The 22,947-nt window shown below is 45.4% G+C and overlaps 1 protein-coding gene across 1 annotated transcript in view; it reads right to left on the minus strand.

Annotated features, from left to right (window-relative positions):
- The window catches only part of PWWP2B (PWWP domain containing 2B), a 47,793-nt gene extending 25,840 nt beyond the window's left edge, over nt 1-21,953 (minus strand). The window contains exons 1-2 of the mRNA XM_083149449.1: nt 21,651-21,953; nt 15,875-17,507 (exon numbers count right to left, since the gene is read on the minus strand). Coding sequence (XP_083005575.1) covers nt 15,887-17,507; nt 21,651-21,796 — 1,767 coding nt within the window. The 5' untranslated portion in view covers nt 21,797-21,953 and the 3' untranslated portion in view covers nt 15,875-15,886. The remainder of the gene's footprint in view (nt 1-15,874; nt 17,508-21,650) is intronic.
- Between the last annotated feature and the right edge of the window lie 994 nt (nt 21,954-22,947).

The raw sequence follows: 22,947 nt of genomic DNA on the forward strand, positions 1-22,947 counted from the left end.
TGTGGGGTCCCGCCTCCTCCCTCTCCAGTTCCTTCTTTCCTCTCCCTTCAAGCCTAAACTATCCCCTCTTTTCAGACAGGCAGTGCTGGTTTGGCGACAGTCCCACAGGGTGTGCGGCTGGGGAGGGGTGGATGGGGATACTCCCCTATGGTTTAACAAAACATACCCGGAGTTTGAACAGCTCTCATTAGATGGTTTCTGGCTGGGGGCGGGTCTCATGTCAGTAGCCCAACTATTCACCTCGGGAGTAATTAAGACGGTCCAACAGATCTCAGAGGAACTGCAAATCCCCAATAGCTCCTTTTACCGCTATCTGCAACTTAGACATGCAGCCCAAACCCAGTTTAAAGATTCCCCCCCCCTCACTGCTGACTCCCCTCTAAAGACCCTCCTTCGGAGCCTACCCACCACAAAACAAGTCTCTACCATCTATAAGGACATCGTCGGCCGGGTTGACACTGATAGTCTCACCCCCCTCAGGGATAAATGGGAATTGACCATAGGAGCACTGGATGCGGAGCAATGGGCCGAGATTCTAGACTCAGTTAGATACGCCACTTCATGTCTGAAATACCAGCAAGTGTCATACTATATACTGCACAGGGCTTACAAATCCCCAGTTTCCCTGATGCGAGCGGGGTTGAGATCAGATGATAAATGCCCCAGGTGCGCATCGCCTGGTGCTGATTTCTGGCATATGATGTGGTCCTGCCCACCGATTCATGACTTTTGGGAGATGGTCTGGGTCGACGTACTTGTCACTGACCCCTCTCTTCCTCCCTTTGACCCCAAATATTGTATGTTTGCTCTGGGCCTACAAGAGTCCCGATCTCCTCCAGTTTATAAATATGTGCTAAGTCTTACGGCCATTGCTAAGGTACTAATAGCTAGAAAATGGTTTGATGTAACGCATCCAAATGTACACCATTGGAGGGCGCTTGTCAACGAGGTGGTGAGCCACGAGAGGTTCACCTACAGATCACGTGGCTCGCTTGGTCCATATGCTGCTAAATGGGGCAAATGGAATGCTTCCAGACTGGCCTTGGCCACTGATCCACAATGAGGGCTATAGGCCCTACTACTACTAATACTATGCAACTCTGGGGCCTGTTGGGTGCCCGCTCCCCCTCTCCCCCCTATATTGCAATGCGGTCCATCAAGTAGTCCACAACATATCTTACTGAAATACTTGAAATTCACCTCAGTGCCTACATGCACATCTAAGTTTTCACGGTCTAACATTGAATACCTGGTCTATTCTTTTCCTTTTTTTTTTTCTCTTTCTTTCTTTTCTTCTCTTTTGTTAGTTGGGGGTGGTAGGATGGTACCTCATCTTGAGAGTACTGGGTTAAGGTTATTTGTTATTTGTTTGTTAAGGTTTAAAATATCAAATCCGAGTGCCTTATATGTGTACCCGTTATGGCTAGTAGACAATCTACCCAACAAGCACACGATCCCTGGAATGGACATTACTCAAAAAATGGACACAGTCTATTTTGTGCGCTATCTTAAATACTTTATTGTCTATGAACATCCCATGCATTGTACCCCTCCAGTGTTGTTTTACTATATCTGTACATTGAAATGTAAAACTGTACACCCAATTTCATGTGTTTCAATAAAAAATTTACACAATTAAAAAAAAAAATCTTAACTTAAAGTCTCAATACATGTTAGTATGGCTTGTGCGTGTTCAACAGGAGCATGATATCAAGGAAGAAGGAAGGTGTAAAGGAACAGCTGTACTAGACACGTTAAGCCACATACATGCAAGTCCGCTACTCTGTTTAGCAGGCAGTGATGGAAAGTTGTGCCAATACCGATCTGCACCTTCCTGCTAATGCTATCCCCTGATGCGCCCACTCCCTGCACCTAGAGTCACTGCACTACCGTCCGGTGTGCGTTTAAATTCACCCTTGAAAACTGCACCTGCCCCACGGCAGTTACTCTGGGGCAGATTTATTAAGCCTGGTGAAGTGATAAAGTGGTCGGTGATAACGAAGCAGCCAATCAGCTCATAACTACTAAGTTACAGACTGGGTTTGAGAAAATGGCAGTTAGGAGCCAAATGGCTGCTGCATTATCACCGGCCACTTTACCAATTCACCAGACTTAATAATATGCCCCTCTACCTGAGAATGGGCCCCCATGTGAGCGGGTGGTTATACTTTATGTAGTCTCTTATGGCAGATAAGGAGTTTTATTGCAGCGGTCATTATAGGAACCATTCGCTTGGGCTTGTAACATAGTAACCAAGGCTGAAAAAAGACGTTAGTCCATCGAGTTCAACCTATCTGACTTGTAACTACTGACTTGAGTAAGTCATATCTGTAGGATTCCCTTAGTGGCCAAAAATGTATCCAGTGTTAATTTAAATTCATTAACAGTAGTTGCTGTAACCACCCCCACCGGCAATGAGTTCCAGAATGTTGCTGCTCTATTGGTGAAGAATCCTCTTCCTAATTCAGTACGGAATTTCTTCTCCTCGAGCCTCAGTACATGCCCGCGTGTCCTAAGTATAGGCCTGTTATACCCCTTTTAGACCAAAACGCCAGGTCGCACCCGACTTTTTGGACCCTGGTTGAAGCCGGGTGCGACCCAGCGTTTAGGGGCATTTACACCGGATGGGCTTAAACGCCCGCACCCCCCTCCCCGGCGCTTGAAGATGACAGCGCAATGTCATCTTCAAGCGCCGATCGACGGCGCCGTACCCGGAACGCTGCTGGGGGCAGCCCAGCACTAAGGTAAGCTGCTAGGCTGCCCCCAGTCCCCGCGCGCACCCCCCCGCCATTGGACAGGAGGTGAATGGATGCCGCACACAGGCATCCGTTCACCTCCCTCCCCCGCCGCTGTCTGCAGAGTATAGCAGCGCTGGCTGTCAGTGTCAGACTGACAATCCGTCCAACCTGTGGACGCTGCGGTCCGCAGGTTGGACGTTCCCCATTCATGTAAATGGGAGCCGGGTCATCCGACCCGGCGTTCCCATTTACACCGCCCTCTACCCAGGTCCTAGCCGTGTTCTACCCAGGTCAGGACCTGGGTAGAAGTCCCGTGTAAAGGGACACGGCGTTAGGGATTTACACCGCCGAAGATCCGGGTCTGACCCGCCGCTGACCCGGATTTTTCGGCGGTGTAAAAGGGGTATAAGTGACCAATCATCTCCCAGTTCCGTATGATTCCCAATCCTGTATTTGAACATACTAATCATATCACCTCTCAGCCTCCGTTTCTCCAGTGAAAACATATTCAGCCTGGTTACCCTATCTATGGATTCTAGTGATCTGGATGTACATGTTCAACATGGCCACAAACAGTCAAGCTTTAATATTATACTTCTCTGTGCTCAGGCATAGTGACTATGTCAGCCTGATTCTCAAATGGGACTTTACTTAATGATTTGGGATAAATCTTTTGGAACATCCCATCACATCACCGCACGCAATACTAGATGCAGATTTATTTTTTTATGGAATAAAAAAAAAAAAAAAAAAAAAAGCGCACCCACTGCAAAATGGAAGTAACCCAGTTATTTTGCAGGATTATTATAGAGAATGATCCTTGGTTTCATGAAAGGGATATACCCAACCACACGCATAGGGACAAGGATAAATCAGGCTCATCCATGCAGCTCAGAGCACAGGGGGCGGAAGGGCTGGATGGAATTAGACCAAAGTGACCCAGGTACATTGCAATGAGTGCAATGAAAGTTTAATGCCTGCTTTAACAAAGTATAAAAACAAAGCGATCACTCACCGGATCTGTATGACAAATTCACAACATTTTGGAATTTGCGTATTTCTCCATTGATGGAGTAAATGTAATAACACGTACAATAACAAAACAATTTCTATATGGTTTGCACCGTTAGCTGCCATATTTATATACACAGCTGGGAAACAGTTGGGGAAAACGACCTCCCTATAGCAGGAGAGGCACGGTTTCATATTGGGGACCTTGCACGTATTGAAAGAACACACGGGTTACTGAAAACCATAGCAGAGGTGATATTGCTGGTATTTATGCTATAGATGTATTGTGTAGTTTACATAATTCCAATACATTAATCCTATGAATCTTTGATGATCAGAGTACATGCAGGGTTATTTGTTCTTTTATTTAATAGCAGATTTAGGGGGATATTCAATCAACGACGAGCATCTCCCGTCGGGCCCTAATCAATGCTGTATTCCCCGACAGCATTGAGCAGGGTATCTCGGCAGATCGAGCCCGACAGGACAAGCGGTCAGGATTGCTCTGCCGAGAACGGCCGGGAAATGACAAGCTGCCGGCTGCAGCTCACCTCTTCCCAGCCGCAACTCGCTGCCATGCGCCCTTCTCGCTCCCCAGAAGGCGGGACATTGAATCCCGCCTGCATGTTCTCGGTCGAGCTGACTGAGAACGGGACTGGGTCACGGCGGTCGAGCATGCTCGACTGCCGTGAACCTCACATTGAATACCCCCCTTACGCTGCATCCACACTGATGTTCTATATCAGCGATGGCTAACCTTGACACTCCAGCTTTTGTTGAACTACACATCGGAGCATGCCCTACATCATTTTTAGCATGGCCAAATAGCAAACCTGTTGCAGAGCATGCTGGGATGTGTAGTTCAACAACAGCTGGAGTGTCAAGATAAGCCATCAGTGTTCTATCCACTGGAGCCAGTAAGAGGCTGGAACACTGGCTTCGGTACTCTTTACCTAGAAGGGCGCCCATTGCGGGCATCGCATGCCATTATAATGGCATGCGATGCGACCGATGCCTGCGATTTTACATTGAAATACATGTTAAAATGTAAATCGCGTCGATCGCATCGCATGCGACCAAAAATCGCATGCGATGCGACCGGCGCGATTACCGCGATTTCACATAGGGAACAATGTTAAATGGCCCAATTGACCCGATTTTACATAGGGAACAATGTTAAATGGCCCCACAGAGGCCAAATAGCCACCCTGAAGTGTGAAATGGACCCCCCAATTGTTAACGCCACCCCACGATCAACGTCAACCCGAAGCGTGGCGAGCGCCGGCGGTACGCGTCCTACGATCTTTTCATACCCCCACTATCCACGTCGACGTGGAGTTGAGAATAGAAAGTGTGGCGAGCGCAGCGAGCCCGCGGTATCCGCGTCCCCTCGCGGGCTTCACAGGTGTCCGCGTCCCCTCGCCACGCTTCGGGCTCAGTGGCTCGCCACACTTTCTATTCTCAACTCCACGCCGATGTGGATAGTGGGTGTATGAAAAGGTCGTAGGATGCGTACCGCCGGCGCTCGCCACGCTTCGGGTTGACGTTGATCGTGGGGTGGCGTTAACAATTGGGGGGTCCATTTCACACTTCAGGGTGGCTATTTGGCCTCTGTGGGCCATTTAACATTGTTCCCTATGTAAAATCGGGTCAATTGGGCCATTTAACATTGTTCCCTATGTGAAATCGCGGTAATCGCGTCGGTCGCATCGCATGCGATTTTTTGGTCGCATGCGATGCGACCGACGTGATTTTTTACCTTGCGATGCCCAAGATCAAAATCGTGGGTGCCGTTCTAGGTAAAGAGTACCCTGGCTTCCTGCAGCACTTCTAACACGTGCAACTGTAGAAAGGCATGCATGCTGTATTGTGCTGCATAGAAAGTCTTCTTACAGATTGTGAAATAATAAAAAGTACACCGTTCTAAAAAGAATAGATATTTTTTTAAACTTCCCATAACGCATTTAAATAACAGCTATAAAATAAACATATAACATATAATATAAATATATCATTTAAAAAAAGGCATGCAGCCAGGCTTTCAGATCCAAACCATCATGGCTCCCATAGGTCAGGACCCTATTTCCACACTGCTATGGCACCACCGATCAATCTAGCAGGAAATTGGGGAATTTCTTAATTGGAAAAAAAACCCTGATTTGCCAATCAGTCAGACTGTGGGAATTTTTAAACATATTTAGCATTCCTGATTCTCTGACCTGGCTGTGATACAAGTAAGGATATTGATTTAACTTTTAATTATCTGTGCTTTAAAATTAACTTTTAATGCAATGCAAAAAAGGTCTTCACAGCAGATCATGACAGTCATTAAGTCCACAGGAAAATACCTTGTTAATATCCATACATTAACACACATTCACATTAATTATAGCAACCTGCATATTTTAAAACCAGTGCAGTACCTCTTCCCTGCCTGGGGTGTCGCGCTCTGCTGTGGTGCGTTAAAGCGCCGGTCTGGTCTGCATATCAGTGTTGAAATAAAGACTGCACTGTGTTAGATGTAGAGGGTGACATCCCAGGCAGAGAAGAGGAACTGCAAGGGTTTTTTTGCCACTGCAAATCATTGCAGCAGTGGCCACACTTTACAGCAGCCAGGATTTGTCCAAAAGTGCACCCTGCCCTATAGTGTAGCGAGCAATTTTGTGTGAATTTGGGCTGAAACTAGCCTGTGAAGGGTGTATTAAAATCCTGCGGCAATGGAACCTCTGGTCTGTTTGCATATATGTCCAGACTGTCAGGTCATGCTGTGATGTCATAATAGTAACTGCCTATACCAGGACTATGCTGCTGCCCTCACTTATACTCTTCATTAGCGCTTGCAACAAAGCTCACCAGCAGTAGGCGAATCACTGGAAAAACTTCTCACATAAGGTTAGTTTCTAGACAAAGGGTAGGACATGGACAGATATACATGTAAGCTGCCCTACTTAATAAATATATATCTACTGTATTTCAAAGGCTTACAACTACACCTCACTTCTATTAGGTAAAGTACTGCTACTGACCACTAGACGGACTAAATTACTACTCTTGTATATATATTCAAATGATGCCGGATCCATTCCGACATTCTTTCGCCAGAATGGATCCGGCATCCATTATTCAATCCAGCGGCCAAATCCGGATGTCGGATTTGGCCACTGATTGACACTCATCCGGCCGGCGCTCGTACCAGGTGAGCGCGGCAGCGGGAGACAGCAGGAGATGGCGTGAGGCAGTGGGAACCTGAGAGGGAGCCTGGATGGAGCTGGGTGAGCTGCTCTCACCTGGCCTGGTGGCGCGTAGGTACGGGAGTCGGCGGGAGGGTGCGGAGAACAGGAGGACGGCGCCGTGTTAGCTGCTGCTCACCCGGAGCTGTCCTCCCTGCCCCAATCCGGCATCTTGTTATGTCGGATTGAGAATGACAGAAACACAGCCACAACCAAGTCGATTAGTGGCTATTCCGTCAAGTAGAAACATTTCAACAATTCGAAAGTGAAAGCAATTTTGCAGGGACACCGATCTATTTCAAACTTTCTATCTATAGAGAGGGAGCTGTGAAGACAGTTTGTGGGCGAAAAGACATCACAGCTCAAAGTCAAAGTACATTGCAGAAGCCGCCATTCTAACAAACTTTTAACTAGTGTATACATAATTAAAAACAAATGAAATGTCATAGCTCATGGCTTGTTTTAGAATTGGGTTATATTATACGGGACTGGGTCACGGCGGTCGAGCAAGCTCGACGGCCGTGAACCTCACATTGAATACCCCCCCTTACACTGCATCCACACTGATGTTCTATATCAGCGATGGCTAACCTTGACACTTTTGTTGAACTACACATCGCAGCATGCCCTACATCATTTTTAGCATGGCCAAATAGCAAACCTGTTGCAGAGCATGCTGGGATGTGTAGTTCAACAACAGCTGGAGTGTCAAGATAAGCCATCAGTGTTCTATCCCCTGGAGCCAGTAAGAGGCTGGAACACTGGCTACCTGCAGCACTTCTAACACGTGCAACTGTAGAAAGGCATGCATGCTGTATTGTGCTACATAGAAAGTCTTCATACAGATTGTGAAATAATAAAAAGTACACCGTTCTAAAAAGAATAGATATTTTTTTAAACTTCCCATAACGCATTTAAATAACAGCTATAAAATAAACATAGAACATATATAATATAAATATATCATTTAAAAAAGGCATGCAGCCAGGCTTTCAGATCATGGCTCCCATAGGTCAGAACCCTATTTCCACACTGCTATGGCACCACCGAACAATCTAGCAGGAAATTGGGGAATTTCTTAATTGGAAAAAAAACCCTGATTTGCCAGTCAGTCAGACTGGGGGAATTTTTAAACATATTTAGCATTCCTGATTCTCTGACCTGGCTGTGATACAAGTAAGGATATTGATTTAACTTTTAATTATCTGTGCTTTAAAATGAACTTTTAATGCAATGCAAAAAAGTCTTCACAGCAGATCAGGACAGTCATTAAGTCCACAGGAAAATACCTTGTTAATATACATACATTAACACATTCACATTAATTATAGCACCCTACATATTTTAAAACCAGTGCAGTACCTCTTCCCTGCCTGGGGTGTCGCTCTCTGCTGTGGTGCGTTAAAGCGCCGGTCTGGTCTGCATATCAGTGTTGAAATAAAGACTGCACTGTGTTAGATGCAGAGGGTGACATCCCAGGCAGAGAAGAGGAACTGCAAGGGTTTTTCGCCACTGCAACTCATTGCAGCAGTGGCCACACTTTACAGCAGCCAGAATTTGTCCAAAAGTGCACCCTGCCCTATAGTGTAGCGAGCAATTTTGTGTGAATTTGGGCTAAAACTAGCCTGTGAAGGGTGTCGGCGGGAGGGTGCCGAGAACAGGAGGACGGCGCCGTGTTAGCTGCTGCTCACCCGGAGCTGTCCTCCCTGCCCCAATCCGGCATCTTGTTATGTCGGATTGAGAATGACAGAAACACAGCCACAACCAAGTCGATTAGTGCCTATTCCTTCAAGTAGAAACATTTCAACAATTCGAAAGTGAAAGCAATTTTGCAGGGACACTGATCTATTTCAAACTTTCTATCTATAGAGAGGGAGCTGTGAAGACAGTTTGTGGGCAAAAAGACATCACAGCTCAAAGTCAAAGTACATTGCAGAAGCCGCCATTCTAACAAACTTTTATCTAGTGTATACATAATTAAAAACAAATGAAATGTCATAGCTCATGGCTTGTTTTAGAATTGGGTTATATTATACTAAACTAACAATCACCAAAATGACTTAAAATTGGATGTGAGGGGAAGGGGAGCATATAATGTTGTGCCTAGGGGTGCATGAACACCAAAATCTGCCCCTGTAAATGGAAAAAGCAACAGCAATCACAAAAACAATAGCATCTAAATTATGGTTTCGGCTCATGGCCCTCCGAGGGATTTAGAGACAGAGACCACATCGATGTTAAGTTGCATACACACGGGGCGATTTCGGACCCTCTTTTAAAGGGATCAGACTAGAAAAGGTGCAGGGAATGCTCCTTGTGTATGCCCTGCAGCGATGCCGATGCAGGTTCCCCATGCGTCAGTATCGCCGGCTGGGTAAGCGATTTCCCTAGATCACAGGGTTTTGCCTATTATAAAAATAGGCAAAGCCCGGCTCAGCACAAAGCATTGCAGTGTGCTGACCAGGTGGAGATGTGTGCTGAGCGTTCAAGCCGCAGCACATCGCCCAGCCAAAAGCTGGGTCGCCCCATGTGTACGGGACTTTAGATTAATTGCCATAATTATTACCAAATATTTAAGTTATAGTGGCATATTCAATTGGCCATGGCAATGTCTAGTGTTTACTGCGGACACTGTTAATGTGGTTTGCACAGGCAGGTGGCTAGAAGTATTTGGGAAGGGTTGACACAAAATTCCTTAAAATGATAATGGAGTTTTCTAAGATCTCGCAGCCCAGAGACATGCATGCAGATACAAACGTTAAGCTACAGACTAATCCGTGCTAAGTTACTGCAGGTTAGCAACTGAATAGCTTTTAGGATGTTCCCGTCTATTAATCCTACAGGGTCATGCAGGTCTAGCGAATGTCGCGCAAGCATTCTTTTGACTCTCGTTACAACTGTAAAAAAATGTAAACATTTTAGAACGTAGCCTAATTTTCAAGTGGAAATTGGCAGGACAGGGAAAAAAAAAGAGAACAGAAAATGTAATACATTTTGCCACCTGATCTAAAGCAAACTTTTATTTTTTTTTAAAAAAAGCCAAAGCCAGGTGCTTTGGATTTGGATTGGAAAATGTCTATTTCAAGTTCCGTCATTAAAATAAATTTCTCACAGTTGCTGAAATCAGCAGTTTTCACGAAATTCACTTTTCACTTCCTCTGAAGATCTTTCACCGCTAGTGTCCATGTAAACACAGTTTGTTCCACATTAACCTGCAATTGTAACTGTGCATACGTCAGCGGAACCACCAATAGTGGGTTACTTCTCCTGTTTAAAGCCGAGGTATGTTCCTAAACATTAGGTGCATGAAAGAAGCTGCATTGTTTTTACGGAAAAGGTAGCGGAACTGCATTCCGGTGGCTGCACGCAGAATTTCAGGATACTTTTAAAATATGAAAATGCAGATTATGACACGTAGCGGATGTGTGAATAAGTGTACATAACCATACTGAGGGTGGGCTTAATGAAATGTGTGAACAGGATCCTGATGCCAAGATAGCTGTAGGCAGGTTAAACCTCTTTGATGCAACAGTGCCAATTAGCGCAGAGGTTTGTGATTTGCGTCTAATGTGAATAACATGTATAGTAAATAAGTATTTTGTTGGGTGTCACTGCAAAGGATTAAGGGGGTTATTCTGGTTCACTCCTGGCAAATTCCTTCTCAAATGGACAAAACCATGTGCACTGCAGGTGAGGCAGATGTTACTTGTGCAGAGAGAGTTAAAATTTGGGTGGGGTTTTACTTGAAAGTGAGATCTATATTGCAGTGTAAAAATAAAGCAGCCAGTATTTTCCCTGCACAGAAACAAAAGACATCACCCAAATCTAATTATCTCTGCACATTTTACATCTGCCCCCCTGCAGTGCACATGGTTTTGTTCATTTAAGAAGGAATTTGCCTGACGGAGTGAACCAGAATAACCCCCCAAGTCCCAGACTAGATGTAATTTAAATGCCCAGGTGTAGACGTTGTTTAACCAACCTGTATGTTTACATGTGACTTCTAGCAGTAAGAAGTAAAGGCACTTCAGCCAGGAGAGCAATCTCAAGGCTGCTGCACCAACAAGGCTGCTGCACCTGAATTAAGCAGTAGCACAACCAAGGTGTAGAGCAGGCATGTCCAACGTTGGCCCTCCAGATGTTGTGAAACTACACATCCCAGCATGCTTTGCCAGTTTTTCTATTAGAGAATGCTAAAACTATTGCAAAGCATGCTGGGATGTGTAGTTTCACAACATCTGGAGGGCCAACGTTGGACATGCCTGGTGTAGAGGCTCATCGGAGACCCAGGAAGTCAAGTGCCACATTGGAATCCAGATGTAGCAAGGAAATAAGGGGAGACAAGACTTCCGAACAGAGTGAACACCTAAAAAGAAGATCTTGCATCTATAATGTTTCAATCGACTAGTCTCCCCTAAATGATATTTAAAAGCCCCAAACAATTAAAGTCTTTGGGCGGGGAAGACAATTGCAGGCTATGTTCTCCCTTTTGAGGTAGTGCGCCAACAGCTGCACTTTATGGCTGCACTTAAGGCTGTGTACAAAAATGTACAAATATTGGTTTGGAGGGGCACTAAGGGTGTGAGATGGGGTGCCATTGCCAGAGTTTCAACTCGCTGCAATAACTAGATAAATGATGAGTAGAATTCAGGGGTAGCATACAATTTGTATATTGGGGCATATTTCACAAGGTCTATATGCCACATAGCAAAATGTCACAGAGTAGGGTGAGCCTGGAACCTGCAGTACTATAGGGGGAGCAAATAAAACTCAGACATTTTAAAAAGTTAACAAAAAGACCTGGTAAATGCTATTCAAAGTGAGTACATGTCCTAAAAGTGTAAGGAATACAGTTTATTTTAATTGGTTTACATCATCATTTCTTGGGGTACAGAAGCCGTCAGTTCAGTAATGGGTCTTGGTGGAGGTTAATAGACCTCTGCTCTCAGATGGCCCATTGGCTGTGTAGAAGCCTCTCATGAAGTGGATGAGGACCGATTTCCATCCAGCAATGAACATTCTGCTTGTTAGCGTAGTCAGACAGATATACGCTACCTTCGCCAAGTAATGACAGTGAAAATGCGGTAAATGACCCGCTGGGCGATGCAAACGTCAGAAATCGACTACAATTGTGTATCACCACCAAAGGGCTTCATGTGGACAATATTATATTCAAAACCAATTGAATATAAACTGAATTCCATGCACTTTTAGATTATGTACTAAAATTCTAAGTAGCATTCCCCACGCCCTTTTTTTTGTTAGGCTTTTAAGTCTGGGAGATCTTTTTGCCACGCCCCGTATAGTCAAGTGATAAAGGGCTCAGATACAGCCCTTATTACACAGACGCCGCAACTATGTATACATTGGCTGTACAATATGCTAATGTTGGCTCCTCTGATCTACTGCTGCACCCAAAGACGGCATCTTAGGGGTCAACCGATATTGCCGATACAGATCTACCGTATGCACAAGTCGCTTAACATCTGATATTTATATACTGTCAACCAGTGCATTTTAGTGCATTTCACAGGCCCTAAGACCCTTATTTAGAAATGTCAGAATCCCGGGACGTTTTCGACTGATCCGACAGTAACTCGAAAGTCGGAATTCAATGTTCCGACTGTCGGATAGTCCGCGAAAAAAACGGCCGTGAACTTGACAATCTGCGGCCGTTTGCGACAAAACAGATCCAACTTTTAAAAAAAGTTGGATCTGTTTTAGGAAAGATCGACACAGATTGAATAACCCCCTAAGTCCGGGACATACCTCACATTTCCATCTTCGATGTGCTATGCACACATTTATTCGTTCAGCGGGACAGCCAACTCAACCTTTTCATTACTGTCACATGTAAGTTCAGTACATTTTGTAATTAATAAAAACTAGATAGAATACAGCCAGACTTCAAAATCCCACATCATTTGCTACCATCATTTATATGTGACAGTAATTAAAAGGAATGAGTTCGCCAAGAAGTCATAAATGTTAAGATTTGGAAGGGACTTTGTAAAACTACTGAACCAAAGGGGGTCCCGTCTACGATAACCAATAGGATCTCATTAATACACTCATGCATTCACAGCGTGCCAGGTCATGTGCGCGCGGCTTGCGCCACACTTCTTTTTTTTTTGTCCCAATTTTGCATCCAAAAAATGCTACACAAGACTACACTGATTTATTTGGTATGCAACAATTTTATGGCTGTGTGTGAAGGAGGGGCACATTTATTAAACCTGTGGCCGGTGATAAAGCAACAGCCAATCAGCTCCTAAATGCCAAGGGACACGCAGGGTTTGAAAACGACAGTTAGGAGCCAATGGGCTGCTGCATTATCACCAGCCACTTTATCTATGATGCAGCAGAGATATAGATAGATATATATATATATATCTAGATACTCTAGATCAGGACAGGCCAACCTGTGGCTATCCAGATGTTGTGAAACTACAAATCCCAGCATGCCTTGCCACAGTTTTAACAGTCACTTACAGCAAATCTGTGGCAAGGCATGATGGGATTTGTAGTTTGACAACATCTGGAGAGCCACAGGTTGGCCAGGCCTGCTCTAGATAGATAAATAGATGTGGAATCACATTAGGCGTTTTGTGTTGCATGGTGCATTATGGAGGGCTATGGGTACTTCAGTAGAGTATAGATTACTGTACAGACAACAACTAGGTCGACATTCATGAAGGTCGACATAAGCATCTTTAAAGGTCAAAAGATCGACATGGGATTTTTAACTGTTCTTTTTACCTGAATATCAACAGTCAATATGGACCCCGAAACGTAGCACCGTGTCCCCTCGCATGGCTCGCTACGCCCGGAACACTATTTTATTCTCCCACCATGCCCAACTAGATGGTAGGGCGTGAAATACCGCCTGTCGGCACAAAAAAAGTGAAAAGCCCGTGTCGACCTTTTGACTGTCTACCTTCTCCATGTCGAGCTAACTCCATGTCAACCTTCAGTCATGTTGACCTAATGAGTGTCAATCTAATGCTTGTAGACCTAGCGGCCGTATTCCCTTCAGAAGTGGAGGAACCTAAATACATTTACAACTGGTTTTGGGGGGGGGGGTTACAAATACAGATAGAAATGTTACCATACACGTAGCACCTCGGGGATCTACTCTGACAACAATACACAAAATAACTCTCACACGCAAGACAAGCTCTTGTTAAATATCATACATTCTAACAAGCCATTGTAACTTATGCTTATGGGTCATAGTTGGTTCAAGTTGACAAATTAATGTTGCAATGTACTAAGGGGCTGAATCTGAGAAGTAAATAAGCAACACAGCCCATACAGCTAACGGGAAAGTCCCATATGTTCATCAGCAATCTGCGTTGCCGATCGGCAAATCCTGATGGTTACGGATGTCATTTTGTCAGCTAAATGCTATTGGTTAAATCCCTGACTAGCAGATTCAGCATTTTAGTGTTGGAATCGGCGATTCATGATTTTCCAACATGTTGGATTTTACTGATCACCTGTTCAGTCATTGGCGGAACACGGAATTGACCCAATTATTTGCTGATGTATGGGCCCCTTATGTTTGTATCTGGAACAAGCCACGTCGCAATGCAAGGGGGTGAAATACATTTATTAATTTGTTTGCATGAAGGGTAAGTACTGGATGTTTTAGCATGTAGCCCACAATTCCTGGCTTTATATTTACACTGAAAGTTAAGCTCCGTACACATGGAGCAATATATTGCCCAATGTCCCGTTTTCATCAGCAAACAGAGATGGTCGCTGATAAAAAAGGAGACTCTCTGCCAGGGGAAAGAGCTGACCGATAAGCGACCACCCCATGGCTGGTCATGGGAGCGCGCTCCCGGCAACAGGCATCCCGTACACATGGGTATACGGTTGTTTAGCAACCATGTCCCCAGCGATATAAGCAAGAACCGCCCTGTGCGAACGGGGCTTAAGAGTTTGCACATGCCCCTTACATCTAAAATCTTTATGATTATTGGTACTTGTGTAGTTTCACGGCGCCCGATATATCGGATGCGATATCGGCCGATATATCGGATGTGATATTGGCCGATATATTGATGCGATCCGAGGGAATTTTTTACCTGTTCATAAGCCCACTATCCACTACACATGGAGTTGATTTTATATAGTGGCGGATTACTGTGCTCGCCACACTATATAAAATCAACTCCATGCGTAGTGGAAAGTGGGGTTATGAACAGGTACACAAAAAAAAATAAAAAATTGCCTCGGATCGCACCGATATATCGGTCGATATCACATCCGATATATCGGCCGGTATTGCATCCGATATATCGGGCGCCGTGAAACTACACAAGTACCTGATTATTGTACATCAGCACCACCAGAAGCGAGCATGGTTTACCTGCCTTTTATTGCTTTGCTTTCAAAATCAGAATCCGCCCCTAAATTTGCACTACAACCTACAAAACTATCACATTAGGTTTCCTAAAGTCATTAATGCAGACAGATGAAAGCATATAAGCTTTTCAAACAGTGGATAAAAAAAACAAGAAAAAAAGAAAAAAAAAAAACTTTGCAGTGTATGTAACCGTATATCTCTGAAGTCTGCTCACTAACAAAACATAAGTGGCGGTAATTGAAATACATTGTAGATGAGTTTTACATTAGAAAGGGCCATTTCACATGTACCTTCTGCTATTGGTTCTAATCAGGGTATGCCTGGGAACAAAGCCAAATTTTGCCAAATTTGCAAAACGGTGCAAAGTTTTGCAGCCAAATGTGGAATTAGGCAATTATTTTTTCACAATTCCAACAATACCACTAAACACATTTCTCATAGACTCCAAGTTCATTTTTAACCTATACTGGATGGAGATGAGCAACGCCCTAAAGATCTCAGGAGTGTCTGCAATTACTTACGTGTGGTAACGGTTACGTTTCGCACTGCATTAACAGTTCCCTAATTTCTGGAGTCAGCTGATTGGTAGCCTTGGCAGCTTCGGCAATAGCCTTACGGTACACACCCTTCTTCTTCCGGTTGAACCTCAGTTTGAAAAACTCGGAAAAAGAAGAGAGCTTTGAAACCGACAAGCTGGAGGTCGTTGGAGAACCAAACCAAGCAACGGTTGCCTCTTGCCATGAAGGATCGCCATTCTCCTTTTGGTTCACATTAATACTCAAAATACGTGCGGGCCACCAAGGAAAGCCATGGACCTTCCCCCATACGATATCCCCCACTGAAATAGTCTTTCCTTCTACAGTAATGAGGTTTGTTACGCTTTTAGAATTCAGCCTAACCGTTAGGGGCGGGACAATTTTCTGCTCATCTTTAGAAGACGATACTGAAATGTCATCGCCAGGCATAAGGTCACAAAAATCCACCCTATTCAATTCCAGACAAGAAGACTTGGATTCCTCCAGGCTGTCGTTGCTGCACAACGACGCGCTAGACGAATCGGCTTTCCTTTTCCGATAATTCACAAGCAAGTTTAAATTATGTCCCTCATTGTTGTGTGGAAACCCTTTAAAGTCATCGTCCTCGCCGGAGCTTCCCAGAGACACGTCTTGGAAACTTCTACCTGTGGCATTGTCCATGTAAAACGCATCAGTCTCGGGCTCTCGGCTGGTCTGCAGGACATTGATCTGATCTATTAGCTCAGATGTATAGACCGAAACACTTTGTCCATCAGTAATCTGGGGCTTTAGTCTGATCTTTGGAGGTGGAATAACTACATTGGAATGCAAAGGCTTAGTTAGCTTTAACTTTGGAATGGAAGCCACCTGACTATTTGTAGACCGGTCTATTAACCGCTTGGGGGTTTCACACCGTTCACCGTCCTTAGACATCTCCTGGTCCCTGCTTCCATTACCTTGAGTTTGATTTGGACAAAAAGGCTCAACAGAGCCATGTATACGCGAAGGGATCTTCACCACTTCGCCTTTACCCTGTGGCGTACTATAGGAGATCTTTATTACAGGACTCCTATGTATCAAGTCTCTGGAGGGGCCATGTTCCTCCTTCCTGTCCTTTGTCATCTTTCGCTCTTCGGGGTCAGACTCCGCTTTATGTCGTTCTCGGTCCTCGCTTTGGAGCCTCCTGGCACTCCTAGAGTTTTGCTTGTCTTTAGCAAGTTCTTCTGTATTTAATGTGTTTTTACATTTCTCACAAAGGACTTGTCTAGGCCGTAGCCTTATCGTGCTCATTATGAGCCGCCCAGGGTCTCTGTTTCTTGACATTCGCCTTTTTGTCCTTTTGATAGTGCGAGGTGGAGGCTGAGGAACCCACTGATTATAGGAGTGCCTCAGCCATAAAGGAGGGGGAAAGGGGGCACCTTCAAAGTAAGGAGGATAAGAAGGTGCCGTTCCTGGAGGTGGAAGGAGTGGAGGAACTTGATCAGTGTTACTTGTTACGGGGAGACCAGTGTCTTGAAGAGGGGTATCAGATAATGGGTGCGAATAACTGGCATCTTCAGGAATACTGTTACAGGAACTGTTGGGAGAAGGGTCTTCATGTTTTGGAGCTAGAACTGGTGGCACACAGAACAACCCGGACCTAACAAGGAACAATAAAAAAAAAATTAAATATTTAAAATAAACCTATGTTTAGTTCGTTTAACAAAAACAACAAAAATATAAGTAATTTGTGTATTACTGTGGAATTCAAAATATACAAGCCCTATAAAGAACGCTAAGGATATCATAAAAACTTGGGTATAGTAAAGGTCTTGTAGAGTGTGTGTTATTAATACATGTCTACCCCTTTCCACTGCCTTGTGGGTTTTTCCATAGGAATGCACAACAATGCAGGTTTTTCTCAGTGAAAAAGACCCCCCCCCCCTCCCCAAATAACAAAAAAAAAATGGTCCAGTTATTCAGAGACCCAACCAGCATAGCTTGCAGGGTTGACCACAGGAAGTACCCAGGTTTATGTCCACACCCGTTTGCAGCATGGTGATTGGGCCAAACCAGAATGACTGGCCTGTGACAGCTGTTACCAGGGAAGAAAAGATTATAGTCTCTCTATATGGTCCAGACCATTACGGTTTGTACCACATCCCCGCTTCATATGGGGAGGCTGTAATATCTCTCTGCCTGGATTCCCGGGGACAGCTGTCAGACACCACCTCTCCCTGCAGGTTGCTGGTTCAGCGATCAGGGGAGGTCTGTACATGTGCAGCAATGCACATGTGTGCAGTGTGAATGGCACCAACCAGGGAATTTCCAAGGTTAGCGCTGCAGTGAGGATGGGATCCAAACCGTGTTCCAAATTCATGCTCAAACCCAGGACTTTGTTGGGAAAGCGGTATAAACTATACATTTAAACAATGGGACTTGATCAGAAGAATTTGTGCCTCTCAACTCTTTCATTTTACATGTGTATTAAAGACATAACACTTTAACTTCAAAAGGCACAAAGGCAGCTGAAAGGCTTCTCTTTGCAGTGACTTGTCTTACTGGCTATTAAGCAGGCAGAAGGGAAATTGAGTCAACACAGGAGGACAGCAGATCATTAGAAAGCTGACTGCTCTCCCCTTCCCCCACCTCACAGTGGAAGGCTTATATTCATTAAAGCTGATTATACCCCAGGCCTTCCCAGCTGCCCTTTCATGTTCTTCCCTATCACCTCTATTTTAATTCAACGCCAACCTAAGGTTTTACAGGAGAAAGCAGAGCTTCAGCTTGTGTATAAGAAACGTCAGGTAAATAAGTGCAGTCTTACAAAGGTCGGAAATCGATTGCCAAGGCAAAATACAATACTGTCTTCGGTAGTTCCTGCATTGTCCTGACAGCTCCTTCATACCCTATATGGTAACATATTAAAGGAAACATCCTGCAAAGTGTAAATCAGTAAATAAGAATTTATCAGGACCACCTTATGCAGCACACAGTCTGTACTGCCATGGACAGGATAAGCTGGATGTAGCAAACATTAACTCTTCCTTAGTCCACAGCAATTTATCAATGGGCCTGAACGTCTTGGTGCTTACATTTATGCTGCTTTCACATCGCAAAATGCCGGTTCGCACCGGGACTTTGAAACGGGTCAGCCCCGGTGCGAACTTGCATTTTGGGATTTTCACATACCCACAGCAAACCAGCATTATTGTCGGTTCTCTGACATCATCCAGGGGCGCGGTGTGTCGTTGGGTGCGGTGGGAGGAGGCAGCACTTAGAGCGAGAGAGGGAAACGGGTCGCTCAACCCATTTAACCCATTCACACCACCAAGCCACACGACAACAAACCGGTAAGGACTCTGCTTTTTTTACCGGTTTGTTTTGCCGTGTTGCTACCCATTTTCGGGAAATGGTAACCCCTTTCACATCACATCGCACTAAATACCGGATCAAACCGGCTGGTACCCGGTAATTAGTTGCGATGTGAAAGGGGTATTCGATACATTGCACTCACAGATAAACGTTTGATGCTTTAAGCATATGCTTTTTAAATAGCCAGAAAGCCTTTGGTGCATACGTTATAATGCAAGGCTGGCCTCTGAGCCCAATTGTCAATATAGTTTATCACTCTTCTTATCCTTTATTTATACGGCACCACAAGGGTCCGGCAGCACCTAACAAGGCACATAAACAAATGAGCAAAGGAGAAAACAGTGACACCCATTATAAGACATGGCTAGAAAGGTACCCGGTTTATAAACCTTTGTGCAGCAGCTGTCACGGCACTGAAATACACAGCCGGGTGGGAGCAACCAAGGACCCGATTCAGTAAACCCCCCCCCCCCGCCGAATCAATCACTACATTTGCATGCGAGGGGATGTGTACTCTTACATAGTTTTTATGGTCTCCCCTATAAGACACTGGGCGTTCCTGCCCCAGCCTCCTAGCCATCTCCAGGCTGAAGTACAGTAGCCTCCTCTATCTGGCTTATACCCCTTTCACATCGCACCTAATTACAGGGTTGATGCCGGTTCGACCCGGTAATTGGTGCGATGTGAAAGGGGTTACAGCTAACCTGTAGCAACACGGCAATATGAACCGGGTAAAAAGAAGGGTTCTTACTGGTTCGTTGCTGTGCAGTAGGAACAGGATAATCGGGCCGAGCGACCCGTTTCCCGTTCACACTATGGAGGAGGCATGGCTTGGAGCAGCGCCAGCTCTAAGCACTGCCTCCTTCCCCGCCCCCGATGGTGCGCCTGACGTGCCCACACATGACGTCAGCGATCTGAACAGACTGCAAATGCAGGGATTGCACCGGGACTGAACCGTTTCGAAGTTCCGGTGCGACCCTGCATTTGCGGTCTGAAAGCGGTATCACGTTATACGCCGACACCTGAAGGAATCCAGGGGCTGCTCAATGATGCTGGTTCTCCCCAAGCGGCTCTTCTGACCACCACAGACAAAGAACGGCCTGCAAAGCTGCTGTATCAGAGCATGGGGTCTTCTGACTTCCTGCTCACCTGCGACCCCAATGCCCACATTTTCAAGTGGCAATGGAGATAAATTAGCTGGTTTTTTATATCCTGGCCAGACAACATGGATGGCAGCTCAGCGTTGAATATGTGTACCTAAAGGTATGGTTTTGCTGCGTAAGGTGATGCCGCTTGTGAAAACTAGTAGCCAATGGGAGGAGATGGGCATAGTGATATCAATGGAAGAAGGAGGGGGGGCAACATTAGGACTCCATTGCAATTAAGGAGTCACAATTATATGCTTAATGATTACAGAGATTAGGTTTCACCCTACGGAAGCAACACAATGAAAAAGCCATAGGCATCAGTTGCCAGTATTCAGATCTTTTCCCCAGCAAGTCAGTCACCAACATAACAGATCTATTCCACAGTCTATAGAAGTGTGCGGGTAAATCTGCGATGTCCCTATACCATAATCCTTATCCCTCTTAATATCAAACCGGACCAATTTTATGACACCCATAGACACCGACTTTCAATGCAAGTCCTGGCTGATGTCAGTATTCAAATATTGCCTCAATGGCACACCGCCTGTGTACATCAGATCTAATTGAACTGGCCCCAAAGGCCCCCATAAACTACTAGTGCGACTTATCCGCTTGATGTCACATGATTTCTCTTGAGCTCCCCGGCAGCTCTGCTGTTATGATTTTTGTACACGAGTGCTATTTTCACATGCGATTTATCAAGCTGCAACAGATCGCACGCGATATATCGTACCGCACACTCATTATACGATTTATCAGTGCCAGTCAAGTGACTAGTGCGACAGATCGCATATGCTATACCACAGGTAGTAAAAAAACACTTTGATGTGTTCGGTTTAGTTTGAGGAGAAATAGAAAAATGTTCTGTTCCCAGCAAATTGGACTTGCGTGCCAGCAGTGTAATACAGAGTGCTCGGTCTGATGGCGGAATCGCCACCTGAGCCCCCAGATTTGCATGATACGGATCACCTGGCAATACCACTGCCAAAGCATTCCAAGGTGCCCACCATGAAGGTGTGCCCAAATTGTATCCAGACATTGGCACACAACTTTTAAAGTAGCAGCATATGTGGCTTTGTGATTTGTATTATGCATAGTGTACATACATGTTTAACCCCCTCACTTCCTGCCTATGGGATCCCAAAATCACTGAAGGCTGAGGGACAATACCTGAGAGGGGGCAGCTCAGGTGGCTGAGTCAGGGGGTAGGTAGGTTGGAATAAGTAGTTTGGGTGCATATGCCCAAACAGCTGGGCGCATGGGGGGGGGGGTGCACTCACCTCTTGCCGCAGTCCAGCAGGACCCCACTGTAGCTCCTCTCCCCGCAGCTCAGGGTCACCACCAGAGTGTCGTTCACCATCTGCTCCAACAGGACCGGCACCAGCGAGCCGACCCGCAGCTCCTGACCGCCCCCGGCCTCTTCCATGTTCGGCTTCCGGATGCCAGCTCTGGCTGGCTTCTCCTCGATCCCTTTTTTTGCCGGAGGCCTATGGCGTGCACAGCGCCCCCCACTGGCTTCCCCTCTCCCTTCACTGACCTCCGCCTCCTCCGCCGCTGCCGCTGCTGCTCTGGGACCTCGGTGACGCCACAGCTGGGACAACCCGCCCCCCTCTGCTTACTCCCCCCTCCTCAGTGGCAGCGGGGCATTGTGACGTCACGCCATGGATCCCTGAGGTAACACAGGCTGATACTGAGTGATACCCAGTGGCACAGGGTTCTGTGTGTCTCACAGCAGTCTCTTGGTGAGGGGTTCACTCTCAGTTGTTTCAGGCATTGTAGTCACTATTCAAGCAGGACTGTCCCACTGAGGCTCAGAGAGATGCATTTATCCTGTGATTACAGCAGGCTCACTGTGACATTTTCCAGTTAACTTATTAATTAAATCAGTGTGTTTTTATTTATTTTTTATTTTTTTCATTTGTCTCCTGTTAAAGGAGGACAGTTGATGACACCAACTGGCCCCTGCTTTAAGCTAAACAGGTGTGGGTCATTGGGTCGACCAAATTAATGTCGACATTAAGTGGATGGTAGGGCATGAAATACCACCTGTTGGCACATGTAGACCCAGAAAAAAGTGAAAAACTCGTCCTTCCCATTGTCGACCTAATGCTTGTGTCGTCATTTTGACCCTTAGTCATGTCGACCTTTTAATGTGTCTACCTAAGACCTATCGACCTTCAGTCGTTGACCCAATGCATGTCGATCTTAATAGTGTCGACCTAACGGCTGAACACCTAACTGCCTATAGGGGGCTCATCCTGAGTTGCACGCCTGCTGCAAGGCACACAGGTCTCGGGGATTTCATCACGCTGCACATGTATCAAAGACACAGATAAAATTCTGTGCGGTAAATTTACTAAAGCTACTACAAATAAAGAGAGGTGATGTTACCCATAGCAACCAATCAAATTCTCTCTATCATTTTACAGGATGCTATAGAGAAATGACAGAATCTCATATTTAGGAGCTTTAGTAAATTAAAACCTGCACGAATAATTATCATGTTGCGGGCCGAGATGGCTAGTGCACACGGATGGTTCCATCTGTTGGCGGATCACACTCTCCATTAGGGATGGC

Source organism: Crinia signifera, chromosome 6, assembly GCF_055691185.1.
Source record: "Crinia signifera chromosome 6, ASM5569118v1, whole genome shotgun sequence".
NCBI classification, from domain to species: domain Eukaryota; kingdom Metazoa; phylum Chordata; class Amphibia; order Anura; family Myobatrachidae; genus Crinia; species Crinia signifera.